General features: G+C 43.3%; 2 protein-coding genes and 1 non-coding gene across 3 annotated transcripts in view; 1 reads left to right on the top strand and 2 right to left on the bottom strand.

The window, feature by feature from the left end:
- Nucleotides 1-19035, bottom strand: part of LOC120814177 (uncharacterized) — a 351528-nt gene that overhangs the window by 127304 nt on the left and 205189 nt on the right. The window contains 2 exon segments of the mRNA XM_078088631.1: nt 3877-4050; nt 4343-4516. Of these exon segments, the coding sequence (XP_077944757.1) occupies nt 3877-4050; nt 4343-4516 (348 nt within the window).
- Nucleotides 4552-10298, bottom strand: LOC144383017 (protein NLRC3-like). Its single transcript, XM_078088681.1, has 5 exons — nt 10166-10298; nt 8853-8940; nt 8416-8697; nt 8079-8114; nt 4552-6409 (listed from the first exon to the last, which is right to left on the bottom strand). Exons 3-5 carry the CDS (start codon nt 8690-8692, stop codon nt 4608-4610), a joined length of 2115 nt encoding a protein of 704 aa, XP_077944807.1. The 5' UTR covers nt 8693-8697; nt 8853-8940; nt 10166-10298; the 3' UTR covers nt 4552-4607.
- On the top strand, nt 15384-18740 carry LOC120813200 (uncharacterized). The gene is made up of 2 exons (XR_013452612.1): nt 15384-15606; nt 17398-18740. It is a non-coding gene; the product is annotated as an uncharacterized LOC120813200 (transcript).

Raw genomic sequence — 19035 nt, 5'->3', positions numbered from 1 at the left:
ACCTCACCTCCCCTCCACCTCACCTCCACCTCACCTCACCTCCACCTCACCTCCCCTCCACCCACCTCACCTCCACCCACCTCACCTCCACCTCACCTCCACCCGCCTCACGTCCCTCCACCCACCTCCACCCACCTCCACCCCCCTCACGCAACCCCCACAGCAGACGAGGCCCAAACAGCAACTGGTGCCACGTGGCCCCCCACTGGCTCCCAGCAGCTCAGATAAGCAGCCCCAGTCTCCCCAGTTTACGACTCACGTTGCAGAAGAAGAAGAGAGAATAAAGATTATAAACCGCTGAGATTTAAAAACAGAGATTGATTCACTAAAAGAGGGAAAGTGTCATTAAAAGGTTGTGAAGGATTTAAATGAGGAATGAAGGTGATGAGAAATGAGGACATCGTTGTACATAGTGTCAGTTTTTGTATTAATGTTGTCGTGTTTTAGTCTCTAAGTTCTAACCTGAGTGTAAAGTGCACGATACACTTGATACACAATCTGGATGATGGAAGCAAATGTCTGATCAAAGGAACATTGATAGCAGCAGTACATGAAATATGGACACTTTGTCACAGACGCTTCAACGCCTCCACACTTACATTTCAATACGCTGAACATGAGAGAAAAAGTCTGTCAGACAATCGCAGAGCGACGGAATGTGGAAGCATTTAAAAATATCTACTTACAGGAAAGTTGTAGACTGTTTGAGTTGCTTTTAATGATTGTTTGATGTGTGAAGACGTTGAAGAACAGAAGTTGAGGGTGTTGAATGAGTCCAATCATTAGCAAGGTACTAAACTAAGCAGCATGAGACACATTCACAGGGGACATCTGGACAGACAGGAAGAGGAGTTCATCCTTTCATAGAATTATGCTTATTCAGATAACTAAAAGCATTTATCAGAATAGGAAGAATTGGTTTCTGAAGGCTAGAAGTTCTTGTATCTGCTGTTTCTATTTCAAGTAAAGCTACACAACAACACGGAGAGATTGTGTCCGTCTTATCCATTGACCCTGTGAGTGGTCTCTAACTACGTCCTTTACGGAGTCTCACATCTCCGTTTTCACAGCACAATACGGCCGTTATTAAAAGGATGAATGTTTACGAGAGAACGGATCAGATTGAAGAGCTTTTGTGGGAAGAAATGCGTAAATATGAGCACTTGTACAAGCCGTCATTGGCGGACTATGAGGACGCCGGATGGCCTCTGATTCATGGAGGGAGATCTCCACAAACGACGGGAACAAAGTCGTGGAGGAAAATACGGGACAAATGTGTCCTTGATGAAAAGCAGCAGTGTGGATGCACGGGGCAATAAAGTCTATGATCAATAAATAAAGCAACCAACGACTTCCACACACAAAGACGTGACTCTCTAGGTCTTCTTCAACAAAACACGTTACTCCACCTGTTGTTTTGGAGGTGAATCGATCCGCAACACACGCAGGACTTTACAACCAGGAAGTGAAACCAGTGCGTCGGCACGACGTCGCAGACGCAGAAACATGCGCCGGCCTTTATTCAGGCTTATTACACCGATAGAGTGGTGGAATGACGCGGATCAGCCAATCTGAACTCAACTTATGAATAAAAGAGGTAGAAACTTTACACGTGTACCGTCCCTGCTCTGGGTTATCACGTAGATATGGTTCTAGCCTCATATTTCAATGTTTTAAGGGATTTATAGGGTTGTTTATGACATTTTTGAAGGCAAATCTGGTTGGAGGTCCAAAGGGTCTGACTGTGACACTGCTGTTCACATCCCGTCTCCTAGCAACAGTCAACACTGGTTTCCATCACCTGCAGTCTGGAGGTGAAGGTGTTACAGCTCAGGTGGGTCTGCAGCCACAGAGCACTGTGGTCCAGTCCTAAACAAACCTCTTTGGGCTCTGACACACCAGGTCCACCATCAGCTGTTGGTTCTTCACTGAGCGTCTGTGGCCGACTGTCACCTGTAGCTTCAACAAGTCCACTCTCATCATCCAGGGAACTGGCTCTCAGTGCAAAGACCAAAAGCAGGTGAAGCTGAACTCCTTTAAAACACCAAACGTTCCTCCTGTGATGATCCATCAAGACGCTTTGAACAGATTGTTTCTGACTGTTTGTCTCTTAATAATAATAATTAATAATAATGTCTGGACTAAAGGACAAACACACACTGGAGGCAGATGACCAGCATCTAAACATCCAAGTGTTGTTTGTTAAGAGCCCATAAACCTGCAGCGTGACCACGTTGACTCATATCAACCCACCATGATGCCGTCAACGTGTCAGGAGACACTGTCCTCTCTTACAACAACAAGACAAGGCTCCAGAGAAACAAGCCTTTCATCACCTTCCTCCCTGTTCAGGCTCATCCTGGCTACTGTTCCTCACTACTTCTGTCTGTGTTGATGGTCTCATGTCGGACACAAACAGTTTGATGAGTCTCTGGTAGTTTGAGGTCAGCTTGGTGTGTCAGGGTCTTATTAACCAGGCTGACAGTGGGACAGAGAAAAGGTTTCCAGGTCCTCTACAGACTGATGGTCTGTGGCTGCAGCCTCTTCATACCTGAGAGTCTCCAGTCTCCACTGAGGATCCTCCAGTCCAGCAGACAGCAGCTTTACTCCTGAGTCTCCTGGATGATTGTAGCTCAGGTCCAGCTCTCTCAGATGGGAGGGGTTGGAGCTCAGAGCTGAGGCCAGAGAAGAACAGCCTTCTTCTGTGATCAGACAGCCTGACAGCCTGCAGACACACAACACAACACACATGTCACATGATCTGAGGGAGCTGTGAGGACTAGAAGGTCACTGCAGGACTGAGATACTATCAGGTACAGAGGGGTCACATTAACATGGTGTGATGTCACGAGAGGCTGGGTCCTGGACGGCTGGGTCCTGGCCTTCATAAGGGTTAGAGACACAGCCAGTGGGGTATGAGAGAGACCAGACCGCCGTAGGAGGATATCGTGGAAAAGGACTGTATATTCTTGTGAGTTGGATTTATGATTCCCCTCCAAAGACGAGACATTATTTAAGATCGACCGGAGCCTGAGTTACCCTTTTTGGACTACTGTTTTTGTTGATTCCAGAGAACGTGAATAAAACCTTCTGTTTATATTTGAACCTGGTGTCCTCTCACTGCTTGAACTACCCCGGTGAGAGCGGAGGCGCCTCTCATGACATCACAATGGTTACTGACTGGTTTTCAGTCACAACTAAACACCCACTAATCAACAATCTGATAATATGATTAATCTCAAATATTTCAATTTGTAACATTATATTGGAAATCAACACTATCACATGTTTATGAAAATATTTGGAAATGACATATTTGATTTGAATCATTCAAGCAGAAAGTATCTTAAGAAGGTCAGAAAAATATCAGGGATATAAATAAGCCAGGTGAACATTGATTGAATCCTGACCTGAGGGTCTCCAGGTCACAGCGTGGACTCTTCAGTCCAACACACAGCAGCTTCACTCCTGAATCCCGCAGCTTGTTGTTACTCAGGTCCAGATCTCTCAGATGGGAGGGGTTGGAGCTCAGAGCTGAAGCCAGAGGACAACAGCCTTCCTCTGTGATCAGACAGCGTGACAGCCTGCAGACACACAAAACAACACTCATGTCACATGATATGAGAGAGCTGTGAGGACTAGAAGGTCACTGCAGGACTGAGATACTATCAGTTACAGAGGGGTCACATTAACATGGTTACTGACTGGTTTCCAGTCACAACTAAACACCCACTAATGTTCATCAACAATCTGACAATAATACTGAGACATAAATATCTACATACAATAAATGTTTGATGTAAATAATGCAAGCAGAAAGAATCTTACGAAAGTCAGGAATTTAACTAAATAAAAGACACCGTGTTGAATCCTGACCTGAGAGTCTCCAGGTCACAGCGTGGACTCTCCAGTCCAACACACAGCAGCTTCAGTCCTGAATCCTGCAGCTTGTTGTTACTCAGGTCCAGATCTCTCAGATGGGAGGGGTTGGAGCTCAGAGCTGAAGCCAGAGGACAACAGCCTTCCTCTGTGATCAGACAGCGTGACAGCCTGCAGACACACAAAACAACACTCATGTCACATGATATGAGAGAGCTGTGAGGACTAGAAGGTCACTGCAGGACTGAGATACTATCAGTTACAGAGGGGTCACATTAACATGGTTACTGACTGGTTTCCAGTCACAACTAAACACCCACTAATGTTCATCAACAATCTGACAATAATACTGAGACATAAATATCTACATACAATAAATGTTTGATGTAAATAATGCAAGCAGAAAGAATCTTACGAAAGTCAGGAATTTAACTAAATAAAAGACACCGTGTTGAATCCTGACCTGAGAGTCTCCAGGTCACAGCGTGGACTGTCCAGTCCAACACACAGCAGCTTCAGTCCTGAATCCTGCAGGTGGTTGTTACTCAGGTCCAGCTCTCTCAGACTAGAGGACTGTGAGCTGAGAACTGAGGACAGTGCTTCACAGCTTCTCTCTGAGAGGTTACAGTCACTCAGTCTGAAGAAACAACAATGAAGAAAATATAAACAATAAGTAGAAAAGATGGCAGCATGTTTAAGTCATGATGTATGAATCTGACTCTCTGTACTTACAGAGCTTTGTTGGAGGCTTTGACCACTGGCAGCAGCCTCAGAATAGCCGCCTCAGAAGCAGAGTATTTCCTCAGGTCAAACACCTCCAGATCTTCTTGTGATGACAGTAAGACGAAGACCAGAGCTGACCACTGAGCAGGAGACAGTTTCTCTGAGGAGAGACGTCCTGAACTAAGGGACCGTTGGATCTCCTCCACTAGAGAACCATCATTCAGTTCATTCAGACAGTGGAACAGATTGATGCTTTGCTCTGGAGACACCTTCTTACTGATCTTCTTCTTGATGTACTGGACTGTCTCCTGATTGGTCTTTGAGCTACTTCCTGTCTTTGTCATCAGACCTCGTAGGAGAGTCTGATTGGACTCCAGTGAAAGACCCAAGAAAAAGCGGAGGAACAAGTCCAGGTGTCCATTAGGACTCTGTAAGGCCTCGTCCACAGCCCTCTGGTAGAGATGCTTTGGTTTAGGTTTGTCTCTAAAGATTGTAGACAACAGGGAGGTTTTTTGATCTTTTAACAGCAGATTGACACCAGAGTTGATGAAGGTCAGATGGACATGAAGAGCAGCCAGAAACTCCTGAACACTCAGATGGACGAAGCAGAACACCTTGTCCTTGTACAGTCCGCACTCCTCTCTGAAGATCTGAGTGAACACTCCTGAGTACACTGAGGCTTCTGTGATATCGATACCACACTCTGTCAGGTCGGATTCATAGAAGATCAGGTTGTCTTTCTGCAGCTGATCAAAGGCCAGTTTTCCCAGAGACTCGATCATCTTCCTGCTCTCTGGACTCCAGTGTGGATCTGTCTCAGCTCCTCCATCGTACTTGACCTTCTTCACTTTGGACTGAACCACCAGGAAGTGGATGTACATCTCAGTCAGGGTCTTGGGAAGCTCTCCTCCCTCTCTGGTCTTCAACACCTTCACCAGAACTCCAGCAGTGATCCAGCAGAAGACTGGGATGTGGCACATGATGTGGAGGCTTCGTGAGGTCTTGATGTGAGAGATGATCCTGCTGGCCTGCTTCTTATCTCTGAACCTCTTCATGAAGTACTCCTCCTGCTGGGGGTTGGTGAACCCTCTGACCTCTGTTACCATGCCGACACACTTAGATGGGATCTGATTGGCTGCTGCAGGTCGTGTGGTGATCCAGAGGCGAGCAGAGGGAAGCAGCTTCCCCCTGATGAGGTTTGTGAGGAGCACATCCACTGAGGAGATCTTTGTGACATCAGTCAGGTCCTCATTGTTGAGGAAGTCCAGAGGAAGTCGACACTCATCCAGACCGTCAAAGATGATCATTACCTGGAACTTCTCAAACCTGCAGATTCCTGCTGCTCTGGTTTCACTGAAGAAGTGATGAACAAGTCCCACCAAGCTGAACTTCTCTCTCAGCACATTCAGCTCTCTGAAGGTGAATGGAAATGTGAACTCTATGTCCTGGTGGTCTTTGTCTTCAGCCCAGTCCAGAGTGAACTTCTGTGTTAAGACTGTTTTCCCAATGCCAGCCACTCCCTTAGTCATCACGGTTCTGATTGGTTCCTCTCCTCCAGCTGAGGCTTTGAGGAGGTCTTCTAGTCTGATGGTTGTTTCTGGTCTGTCTGGTTTCCAGGATGCTGTTTCAATCCGTCTGACCTCATGTTCTTCATTGGCCTCTGCAGTCCCTCCCTCTGTGATGTAGAGCTCTGTGTAGATCTCATTCAGAAGGGATGTCTTTTCAGCTTTAGCGATCCCCTCAGACATACGCTGGAACTTCTTCTTCAGGTTGGATTTGAGTTCACGTTGACAGTTGGTGATCATCTCTGAATGAACAGAAAAAGACACAAACCAGATAGTGCTTTACTTTAATGGTGTAATATTTCCCTTGGATTAAGTTATTAATTGTATTTTTCTGCATTCCTATCTGAAGCTACACGAATATTCACTGTGAGAACTTGACAATCGAGAACTATGACTGAAATATCTGAAATCTGATATCTGAAATATGCTGGTCAAAGTATCTCAGTTTTACTTGCTTTGTGCTTTTCTAAGTTGAATAAACATGGCATACTTCCTGGGTCCATGTTGTCTGTTTTGCTGGTGTCTGTAGTTAAAAATAAGACTGGTAAATTAACTAGTATAGATAACTATAGACCTATTGCTCCTGCTAGTATACTATCCAGGGTACTAGAAGGGATTCTTATGGATAGGATTGCAGAATACATAGCATCAACAGATAATCAGTTTGGTTTTAAGAGCAAGCATGGAACTGATCTGTGTATTTATGCACTTAAAGAAATTGTCCATAGGTACAGATGACGCAATAGCACAGTATTTATGTGTTTCCTGGATGCATCAAAGGCTTTTGATCGTATCAATCATGGGAAACTGTTTGGTAAACTACATGAGGTGGGGTTCCCTTTTACCTAATTACGATACTGCAGTTCTGGTACTCTCACCAAACTATGCAAGTCAGGTGGGGGACGAGTTTGTCAACCCCGTTCTATGTATCCAATGGTGTGCGGCAGGCCGGGATTCTGTCTCCGCTCCTATTCAATCTGTACATGGATGATTTATCCAGGGAGCTACAGGGCTGTAGAACTGGCTGCTTGGTGGGGGATAGTCTACTTAATCATATGCCTCATGCTGATGATTTGGTGGTACTGTCTCCCTCCAGTGCTGGCCTACAGCAACTTCTTAGAATATGCTCTCAATATGGACCGATGTTTGATATAAAATGTAACTCTATGAAGAGTGTGGTAGTGATTGCCAGAACCAAGGAGGAAATGAAGTGTGTCTATCCTTCTTTCTTATTGGCAGGTGAACCACTAGAAGTTGTCAAGAAAGTCAAATATCTAGGACATGTGATCAGAGATGACCTGTGTGATGATGATGATGATGATGATGTGCAGCGTCAGTGTGTAAAATTGTATGGGCAGGCGAACATGCTGGCACGCACATTTCACATGTGCACTTCTGATGTTAAAATCGCACTTTTCAGAACCTATTGCGCCCCACTGTATACTGCCCACCTGTGGTGTCATTTTAGTAAGTCGAAGATGAAAAAACTTCAAGTGGCTTATAATGATGTACTGAGAATTGTGCGTAAAGTCCCTCGTGGAATAGTGCCAGTGAAATGTTTGTGTCCAATAAAGTGCCCACTTTTAAAGCTGTTTTAATAAATTGTATGTATCTATTCATGTGCAGATTGACAGGGTCTAAGAATAGGATTGTTGTGTCCTTAGTGGATGTCTCCAAGAGGGACACAAGGTACACATCGTGCTTCTGGAGACATTGGACCCGAAGCCTGTATACGTTTTTATAAATGATGCCTCGTCTGCATCATTCTTAAATGTTGTTTGTATTGTTGTTTTTATGTGTATGTATTCTCTATGGACCTCTGTGTGTGGAATAAAGTGGATTGATTGAATATGACCATGGAAATAATAGAACTGTGCAATAATTAGATGGTGGTACAAAAAGTCTCTTCACCTTGACCTCCATCTCCTCCCACAGGATTCGGTTCGCCTGAAACAAGATGTTTTCTGTGTTTACTTTGTGCATTTGTAGAGTGATAACAGCTGGTATATTTAGCCTGTGCAGAAATTAAAATCTACACTTAATAGTGGAATAGTTTCGCTTAATGAGTGAACACCAATTATGAGACTTTATAGTTTACAGCTATACTATAGTTATAGTTTTTAATCCCTAATCCAAGGGTGGTGCCCCGCTGTTATTAACATTTGTTAAGGATGATATTAACATGAATAATCTGTTGTATCTTTATTGTACACATCTGATGTCTTTCTTCCGCTTTTTAACAACTTACCCGTAGGGTTAAAGTTCATTTTGGATAATTTTTCGGCCAGATTGTTCTCTTTCATCTCTTTCAAAACCTCCACGGCCACCTGAACAGAGTCTTTGCCGTAGTACTTCTCCATCAGGTCCACCGTGTCCATCCTGTCTTTGTTCTCCAGGTCACTGCGTGGGATTGATCCGAGGTTTTCCTGGCTTGGTTGGTTCTCAAGGTGCCACTTGAACTCTTTGAAGTCCTCCTCCTTGAGCTCCTTTAAAATGATGAGGATGTCCTTCTTGACTTTCTCCATCTGTCCTTTTTAAAGACACCCAAATAAATATCATTCACACAGAACAATTACTGCTCTGCATTTAAACAACAAACAGCAGCGTGTTTTAAAGATGGAGTTTTATCGGTTCATTGGTTTTGATACACGATAAAATAGAATTCTTCTCCCTCTTTCTAAGCACCTCTGATGAAGTCAGCGTCCTCTTTGTGGACACAAGTTGGATGAATCTGTGAATATTGGGGAAGTGTGAAGGTGGTTCACAGCTTCACCTGCAACAACAGAAATGCCGTGTAATTTGTATTCATCAAACAAACTCAATTCATAATCAAACTAATCATGAAGCAGGAAGTATATGGAGCCAAATCCAGGACAAAGCTTTTGATCTTTCGAAAAAGAGAATTGAAAAAAACGTATTCAAAATAAAATTAAGATGATTTAGTTCTTATAAAATATTTATTTTCATTATTTTCTAGATATATAATCACATTATTTTCTATATATATATATATATATATATACATAGATATTTAGGTTCTTTTCATTATTCAGTTCATATTTTCCGATTCAACTGTTCAATCGCTTTTTGTGAACATGGTGTATAGCGATATAAACACAATCAAACAGGAACAGCTAAACACACACAGTGATGAACCATAAGCATGTGACAGCAGATACGTGTGAGCTTGCTTTCTGAATCTGGACACATGTGAAGGACGTCCAGTCATCCGACAGCTTGTCGCAGAGAGCAGGACGTCTTTGACTGAAGGAACCCACAGTGGATATTTGGAACGGCTAAAACAACTTGAACCCTCTGACTTGAGGTATTTTCCAACATGAGGCTTGAAAGGTCGTGTTTCATCAACATTAGAAATATGAAGCAGTTTGATGTTGATAGAACTAAATAAGTGAATATGGTGACTAAAAGTGTTGATTCATAATTCCAGATTTCCTGAAGGCAACGCATTGAGGAAGGTTTTCAGCCTTCTTTGTTAAGCTGTCAATCATGATGACACGCCCCTTTCAGCTGATGCCACGCCCCCTAAGCTATATCAGGGCCAAAAGTCAAAAACATTTGTATCCAAGAATATCAGAAAAATATAAGACCTCAAAAATAAAAATATATCGTGCCCCTCCGTCTGCTACCTTCCCCTCTTCAACAGTCAAACACTCTAAAAAGTGACTAGATGTGTTCTGTGGAGCAAACAGAGCGTCTGTCAGGTGTGTTTCAAAAACAAAGGCCCAGGTGAGCCCTGTGGCCAGGTGAGTGCTGGGTCCTAGTGCCCCCAGTCTGCTGCCTTCCCCTCCTCATCAGTAACAGTCCTCACAGACCCCAGATCAGACTGAGCTCCTCTTCTTCATCACAGCGTCATCATTCAGACTAACAGCAGCTCCTCTCTGCCTGCTCACACAGGCGCCACCTTGTTTCCCAGCTTTAAACAATCACACGTTCACAAGCATCAATGATGTCATTAAACCAATCACAGCTGCACTTACTGAGCTCGTAGACATGAACTTCCTCAGTGAGCAGCTCTCTTCTGTCCTCAGCAGGTCCATGTAGAAAAGCAGCTCCGTGCTTCACTTCAGCTTCTATCAGACGGAGTGAAGTGATGCAGCTTGTTGGAGCTTGTTGTCCTTCATCAGAAAGGGTGCGTCCTCACGTCACCATCAAAGTATACAGTCTGACTGGTGCACGTCCCTCCTTGTCTCCTGGTCTTCTTCTACATGTAGACTAGTAGGGAACACGTGATGAAGCAGAAACCTTTGTAACAAATGTTGTGAAGAGTTCATATTGAATAAAAACATCCACTAAGACAACAGAGTCTGAGCTCAGAGTGTTTTTATTCGCAACCAGTCTCACAGCAAAACGTGTAGCTGTGGAACGTGGTATTGTCACGCTTTCTCTCCAAAATCGTGACATACTACGTTTTATTTGGCCCATTCATTTACATCGCCTTGCAACTACGTCACTAGAAACTAATTAACGGAAGGTCGTCTACGTTCTCTGATAGAAGATTATGAAAATATAACGCAGACTTCTCGCTAGAAATGCCATCGAAATGCACACAAATGCTGATGCTTTCTTAAAATATTGCGTTTTTCACAGATAACAGACAGACAGTTGGCCATTTTCTTTTTTTTGAGCAGTTATTCTTCTCTCCACTTCAGGTTGAACCTGTGGGGGCGGAACAACTCGCCCACGTATCAGTGTGAAGCTGCGTGTTGAATCATTTACTGCAGCTTCCTCACAAAGTACATGTTGTTACATGAAGGATTCTACTTCCTCATCACATGGCACCTTGAACCCTCTGGCTCCTACATCTGCTGTGCAAAGGATTCTGGGTAAAAAAAGCCAGTAAAGAATCCTGCTTGTGTGTGTGCGTGTGTGTGTATGTGTGTGTGTGTGCGTGCGTGTGTGTGTGTGTATGTGTGTGTGTGTATGTGCGTGTGTGCGTGTGTGTGTGTGTGTGTGTGTGTGTGTGTGTGTGCGTGTGTATATATGTGGACTTTTAAATACTTCTTAATAACTCTGTTTCACTTGGGTGGAGCTGGTGGAGTTGTTCAGGTAACAGGTGAAGTTGACCTCCACCCACTGAGGTGCTGATGTCATCACCTGATACACTGATGGTTCCTCAGTGATCACCTGACCTTTTTATCCACATGTGGACCAACAAATGTCCCTCTTACCTTGTTTCCTAAATGAACATGTCTTAGAGTCTAAGAGCCTTTTGATGAGTCGGGTATTTTTCTGTCAAAGTTTGACCCCCAAATGTCTCTCTGAAAAAGACAAGAAAGGACACAGAGAAAGGTGACTTGTGGAATTGAATGTTGTGAATTATTTGTTAGTTTTTTTAATTGTTGTGTACACTAGTACACATGTACATAAGTCCACGTATAAGTACTTCTTATATTTCCAAGAAAAGATCAAACTTCATCAAGAAAGACTTTGTTTTCCAGCAAATGAGTCCAAACGTATCGAGTGCAAATAAAACCAATATAAACCACCAAGACGATCAACAAGTAAGAGTCGAGGGTGCGCTGGAATCCGCAAGGTTGGCGGTTCAACCCCGGCTGCTCCATGTCCCATGCTGAAGTGTCCCTGAGCAAGACACGTGACCCCTAAAAGCCAGGAGTTAAAAATGTAATCGCTTTGGATAAAAGCGTCAGCTAAATGACCTGTAATGAAGCTTCAGCATGTTGAGAGAATAACCTTATATTTATTCCACCTTCATCTGCAGCTTGAGTCACTTTATACATTTAGAGTTTTACGTATGTTGAGTTGATGAATAACGGTTTTCAATCAGAAAGGTTTCAGCGTATAATAAATAATGTTTGTGTATCAGTAAGAATATTGAGGTTTGGACCAAACAAACTTTGCATACGTGTCACTTTGGGGTAATTGTGACACCATTTCTCACCACACAGAGGACACATTAGAGAGAGACAGTGATGGTGACTAAAACAGAGCAAACAGAGAATCTTTGAAATTCAATTCAAATACGTGTATATGTCTAATATATATATATATATATATATATAGACATATACACGTTTTATTGTAGCACTTAAATTGTACTTATTGTACTTAACTATAGCAAGTTGTAAATCTGCTTATTTGATGAAATTGCACTTTCTTGTTTCTTGATCTCAAAGTCAAAGTAGCTTTATTGTCAATTTCCTGCATGTCAGACCTACAAGGAATCAATAAAAACGTTTCCCACTCTCCCGCGGTGAAACATATAAAGTGCACAGGCACAACAACAGATAAGACAAGACATTTAGATGCATACAGATATTCATATAGATAAAAAAAATGAAAATAAAGGAAACGTAAGTGATAAAAGTGCAAGAGACAGTTTTGTTGCAGAGTCCTGAGTGATTTAAGGGGGGGGGGAGGATTTCAGCCTCATGTCAGACTGACGGATATGGCTGGGGGGGGTGAGGGGAGAGAATTTAGCTTTCTGACAGCTTGGTGCATGAAGCTGTCTCTGAGTCTGGTGGTGCGGAGGCTCCGATTCCTTCTTCCAGAGGGCAGGAGGCTGAACAGACTGTGTGGCTGGTGTCACTCGCAATCGAGGTAGATTTCCGGGTGAGGCGGGTGGTGTATATGTCTTTCAAGGAAGGGAGTGGGAGTGGGGCACCAATGATCTTACCAGCTGTGTTCACGATGCGTTGCAGTGCTTCCCTGCTGCGTTCAGTACAGCTACTGCCCCACACAGTGATGCAGCTGGACACGATGCTTTCAATGGTGCCCCGGTGGATGACCTGGCTCTGAGGGCTTCGTCTCTGGCCCTCAGCAGCCGATGGACAGCTCCTGTCGGCCATGGCTTCTTGTTAGCCCGAGTGATGATGGTCTTTGTGTGGGTCACATCATCTATGCATTTGCGGATGTACGAGCAGACGGTGTCTGTAAGCTCCTCGTTGTCTATGTGGTTGTTGTGTGTAGCTGCTTGCTTGAACATGTCCCAGTCTGTTGTCGCAAGACACTCCTGAAGAGCACACATTGATCCATCCGGCCACACGGAAATCTCTTTCCCAAGCGGTTTTTCCACTTTCACCCTGGGCCTGTATGCTGGCATTAGCATGACAGTGATGTGGTGGGAAAGTCCCATGTGGGGGAGGGGGGAGGCCTCGCATGCTCCTTTGCGTGAGGTGTAGACCAAGTCCAAGGTGTTTTTCTCCCTTGCTGATGGAGTTTTGGTAGTTACAGTTTTAAGATTAGCATGATTAAAATCTCCGGCGACGATAATGAATCCATCTGGGCGTGCGGTCTGTTGGAGGGATGTATACCGCGATTAGCAAGACCGCAGTAAATTCCCTCGGCAGATAGAAAGGACGGCACTTTGTGATCATGAACTCCGCCAGTGGTGAACAATGTCTGCATACTACCACAGCGTCCTGGCACCACGCATCCCAAACTCCTCCACCGCGTTGTTTACCTCCGTTAACGTGGGCTCTGTCCTCTCCATAGCTATGCTAGCTGCTCAAGATGTACAGCGGAGTCGGGGATGTTGTCGTTTAGCCATGTTTCAGTGAAAACCAGCACACAGCAGTCACTCACTGTCCGATTCGCTGATCTCAGTAGTCGTATGTGGTCCATTTTGTTGTCCAAGGATCGTGCGTTAGCCATGATGATGGATGCTACGGCTGGGCGAGTTGGGCTAGCCGCTAGCCTGGTTCGGATACCTCCGCGCTTGCCCCTCTTCTGCTTCCTCGAGTTTGTGTCCTTACTTATTGTAAGTCGCTTTGAGTAAATTACATGTAAAGTAATGTAATAATATAGTATACTGTAGGTACGTATATACATGTACTGTATATATACTATTACTAGTATTACACATGAATTATTAATGTTCAAATGTGTTAGTATCTTATTTTATTCTTATATTTTATTTTGTAGGGATGCACCTGTGCTCATGATGATGATTCTGATGCGGTATTGAAATGAGTCATCAACACACGCGTGTACTTCCCCGTCCCTCTGAGACTTCTTGTCATGTAAACTAGATCGTGTTCGTCCACTCGCCCCCCGTGTTTGTGGTGAGGGGGGGGGGGGGGGGGGGGGTTTGTATCTGCGGCCTCAAGAGATGGTTTTAAAGGAATTTTTATGCCTTCTGAGAATTGGCCAAGTAATTAACCACAGAGTGACTATAAGCTGCATGAGGGGGGGGGGGGGGGGGGCTCAGTGCGTATGGAAGAAAGAAACACACAGAACCTGCTAGTTGGAAAAAAAGTTGGAGGACAAACTGATTAATATTTATTTTGTTGTCCAACCGTCATTTATTTCTTATCAGGTTCAACTGTGTGTGTATTAGTGTGTGTGTGTGTGTGTGTTCTCAGCCTTTGAGTTCTCAACTCATTCACAGTGTTCATAGTACTATTTTGTGATACTTTTCACTAAAGTACAACAATCTAAGTACTAGGGCGGCAACAACGAATTGATAAAATCGCTAAAAATCGATTATTACAACTAATTGCAACTAATTTCATCATGGATTCGTCGTGTCGCGCGGGGCGAAGATAAAAGAGCCGCCAGCAGCTGCTGTGAGTCACGTGACGCAGGCAGAGACGTCGCGTTCAGTCGTCCAACGTGTGCGAACATTTCACACTAAATAAACTAAAGTGTGTCAACGGCAAAATATGCAAAGTCCACGTGACGCGGCACGGAGCAGCACGTTGTCCCGCTTTGACGTGAGGAACGTGAGGAGCCTCCAGCAGGCCACAAGCTAGCGTTAGCTCGCTAACAACAGCAGCAAAGCAGCTAGCGAGACTAAGGCACGTTTTTATTTACTCGCTAATTTTTCAATCTGTTGTCTTGTTTATATTTTGTTCCTTGTCCCATATCGGTTCTTGTTTTCACATTTATTTGTGTGTGTTGTACTTTTTAATGCCATTTTAAATTCATCTCATATTTTTAGCTGTATTTACATGTGGTGTATACATTTACTTAACTTGCACTGACGGTAATAATTTAATGAAGTGAGTGTAGAGAAGAAGTTCTGATTATCCTGTTCAGTTTTCTTGTATTATTCTTCTTCATTACTTATTTATATATGTATATATATATATATATATATATATATATATATATATATATATATATATATATATATATATATATATATCCCTTCAGGTCCCTTCAGGAAACGTCTCATTTAACAGGAAAACAGAAACACTTTGTTGCTCCTCATTTGTAGCCGATTCTGATTGGTTGAAAAGAGGCGTGTTGTTAAAATGTTGAAGTGGTTTTATATTAGAGTGACATTAATGAACGTGCACTAACCCACTAATCGCTGCACGACGCTGGCAGGTGACTCGTCTCCAGTACCTGAACGCTCTCATGGCGTCGCGGGTCGGTCACAGTCCAGATCCTCCAGAGATTAAGATCCTGCCCAACAGTCAGACCAAGCTGCTCAACGACAGAAACTCACAGCCAGGTACGTTTCTCCACCGTCCTCCTGGAACCAACACCAGCGACAACGTGTCCACCAAACCGCTGTGAATCAGGACGCAGGTCTTTTATTCTACGATTTCCTCTCTTTATAAAGGAAAGCTTAGTGGACTTAAAATATGAAGCGTGCATGTTAGAGACCTGTCAATCACAGTAAGCCCCGCCCTAAAGCATCACATGCTTCATGGTCTGTTAGAGACCTGTCAATCACAGTAAACCCCGCCCTAAAGCATCACATGCTTCATGGTCTGTTAGAGACCTGTCAATCACAGTAAGCCCCGCCCTAAAGCATCACATGCTTCATGGTCTGTTAGAGAGCTGTCAATCACTTTAAGCCCCGTCCTAAAGCATCACCTGCTTCACGGTCTATAAGAGACCTGTCAATCACAGTAAGCCCCGCCCTAAAGCATCACCTGCGTCATGGTCTAATAGAGAGCAAAGAGGAAGGCGTTGTCTCTCCGTATCATAGCAACCAGATGTAAAACCTTCCTGTAAAAAGCGCTTCGTGGACACAGACTCTTTGTGGATGAATCGCACTCGAGCGTCTTTGTGTTGTTTCCTCGCTGCTCGTCTCCTGATGGCTGAACGATAATAATCTTCCTCTTTCTCTCCCCTCTCTGCTTTCGCACCTCCGTGTCTTCTTCTGTGGTCTCGTCCAGAGTTCCCCGTCAACTTTTCCTTCTTTGATACCATCGAGAATTACTGTTAGTATTTATTCATTTAATGTTTGTTTGTCTGCATGAGGTGAAATGCAGCCGTCTGAGGCGTGACAGCAGACACACACACACACACACACACTCCGCTGTCCCCTTGTGTGCGTTCCTGTGTGTTCATTTGTGTTTGGTGACGTTTTATTTCCTCTGCTCTTTCCCTGCAATCATCTCCCTTCTCTCCATCAGTTAAAGGTCGTGTCTGATCTGATCCACATGTTTATATCCATGACCTTAAAGGCTGAGACGTGTCCCTCTGGCGTCCACACTGGAGGCTCATGGGCACGAAGGCAGAGACGCGGCCCGAACCTGAGCTGCTAACGGTTCAATCGGCTTGTTTTCAACAGACACAATTTGCTGAAATGCAAATATATAATATATATATGTATTTATATTTGAATCACTAAACAACCTGTTTACGTCCAGTAAAGTGTAGTTCCAAAGCGTAAAGCACCAGACCTCCAAATGAAGTCATAATAGTTGGTTTGAGCTTCTTTTCATGTATCACCAAATATATTTGCAGAAAGTCATACAGAAAAAAACTATTTTCATTCAAACATTAACCTAAAATATATTTCTGAATTCGCACCTCTTTATGTTGTAAAAGCTTGAAGTCTTTGCTTTAATTTAGTGGTCCGATGTTTCGCTGAGTGCAACTCAATGAAAATGAGAGAATTTCTGAAATCTTTATTTAATATAAAAACAGGTTTACGTTTCAGTCTTTATCAAATAAAGCGATCCTACAGAAAGTAGCCTGGAAGTCATTTTACCTTAAGTGGTCAATTCCTTTGTACGGTGTAATATGACATGTTTCTTCCGTTTAATTTCTCATTAAATGTGTAAATATCCCATTAAAGCAGCGTAGTATATAATTAATAATGAGCCCTTTGTTGTAGCTTCAGTTATTAGAACTTTGAGGTTTTCTTCCTCTCGGCTTCTTCTTCGTCTCTCTGGCGCCGCCCTGTTGCCCCCCCCCCCCCCCCTCGTGTGCTGGTGGTGCTCGCCCCGTGATGCCCCCCCCCCCCTCACTCACCCCTCCTCTCCCTCTGGTTGGTCGGGTTCCACAGGTGGCAGCAGCGCCCAGGTGAGCTCCACAGAAGAGGAGGCTCATGGGTAATGCGGCGCTCACCTGCTGCAGGAGATTCTTTAACCAATGAATCATTGTGGCTGAAACGTCGTTATTGGACCAAACTGGAGCCAGAGATTTTATTTCTTCTTTAAATTCCTTTTATTTGATTTTAATCACAATTATTTTATGCTGTTTTATACACTTTATGTGTAGATGAATGAATATAAATGTATTTTGTTTTAATTCAACATGTTTCTCCAGGTTTTATACTAAACTGTGTGTGTGTGTGTGTGTGTGTGTGTGTGTGTGTGTGTGTGTGTGTGTGTGAACACGCCTCTGAATGAACCCTTTTGTTTGTACATTTATTAACAATGTATATTATTATTTTACTGCAACAACACGGTAAAATAAGATCAACTCTAAAGTTTAAAGGAGGCTGAAAGAAGAAGCGACCAGTCGTTTTAATTTGCCGATAACCGTCAAATCGTTTACTTCAGTAAAAGTCAAATGACGGCTCACTAAACCGTACTGCTAGTATTTAAAAGTATTAATACATCAGTGACGTGTTTCATTCATATTCATCCTGCATTCATGTTGCACGTTAACTCCTTCATGTCCTTTTATTTAGCTTCATCTTCATCATTCTATTTGTGATAAACTGAAGGATGAAGTGATGTTTTTTCTGGGCAGGAAGATGAAAAACTAATCTGAGAAGAAACTAAAGCGTCACACGAATATAATAAAAGTCAAATATTTACCTCTGAGAGGTTCATTTGTAAATTAACGTCAAATATAAAGTGCTGCAGTGAAGTACCTTGACTTTCCACTGGAGTGCAGTACTTGTACTTGTACACCAGATGTACTCTGTATTCTGTTTCTTTCAGCGCAGCAGGACAAGTTTTAAAATGAGCTTCAGCGCCGTCGTCATGGTTACGCTCTTTGTCCCCCAGAGACTCGTCCTGGAGTATAGAGTGGATTTTATTTTATGACCCTTTTCCTTTCTTTGTTGCAATGAGTTCATTTGGTTTCAGGAGACTGAATGTATATAATATAATAATAAAAAGATAATCCCGACTGCTGATGGAGAGAAATGTTTGTTAATATCTGACCGTTTACAGCAGAATGAGGACGTACTTTATTGGGATCATTTCTTTCAGGTACAATAACGACGTTATTAAGAGATTTAAAGTTAAAATCGTTCCTCTTTCTGTTTGATCTGATTTTTTGGGACCGTTGCTGCTGTCTGTGTTTTATTTTGGCGGTGCATTGAGAGACTCCATCACATTTAACACTTTCAATACTCAAGTTTCTTAGTAATAAACTCCAGCCTGTTATAAAATACGTGCTTGTTGTTTGTGTGTTGTTGTTGCCACGGTGACGCGGCCCAAAACACCACAAGGCGACTTCAGTAGGATATTTACTGCAGGATGAAACCTTCAAGTCGCACCTGAAGCACCGAGCTCAGTAGTTTGTGTTGTTTGGAGACGACTCTGCGTTAACGTTCATACGGTTAATAAACCAAGTTATTTATTACTTATTTGTTTGTTTATTACTTCCTTTGTCAACCAGCTGTAACACAGATGTTTTCTCTGCTAGTGACAAAACAAGTAAATACATATAAATAATATGTAAATAG

This window comes from Gasterosteus aculeatus, chromosome 14, assembly GCF_964276395.1.
Source record: "Gasterosteus aculeatus chromosome 14, fGasAcu3.hap1.1, whole genome shotgun sequence".
NCBI classification, from domain to species: Eukaryota; Metazoa; Chordata; class Actinopteri; order Perciformes; family Gasterosteidae; genus Gasterosteus; species Gasterosteus aculeatus.
Note: the sequence above shows the minus strand (reverse complement) of the source record. Positions and strands in the feature narration are given on the sequence as shown.

Bases quoted from the DNA above. Each gene is read 5' to 3' on its own strand.
- LOC144383017 (XM_078088681.1), bottom strand. From the start codon at position 8,692: ATGGAGAAAGTCAAGAAGGACATCCTCATCATTTTAAAGGAGCTCAAG. The intron at 8,115-8,415 runs GTAAGTTGTTAA...ATCTTGTTTCAG, and splicing joins AATGAACTTTAACCCTACGG to GCGAACCGAATCCTGTGGGA. The intron at 6,410-8,078 runs GTGAAGAGACTT...CTGTTCATTCAG, and splicing joins GGGAGGAGATGGAGGTCAAG to AGATGATCACCAACTGTCAA.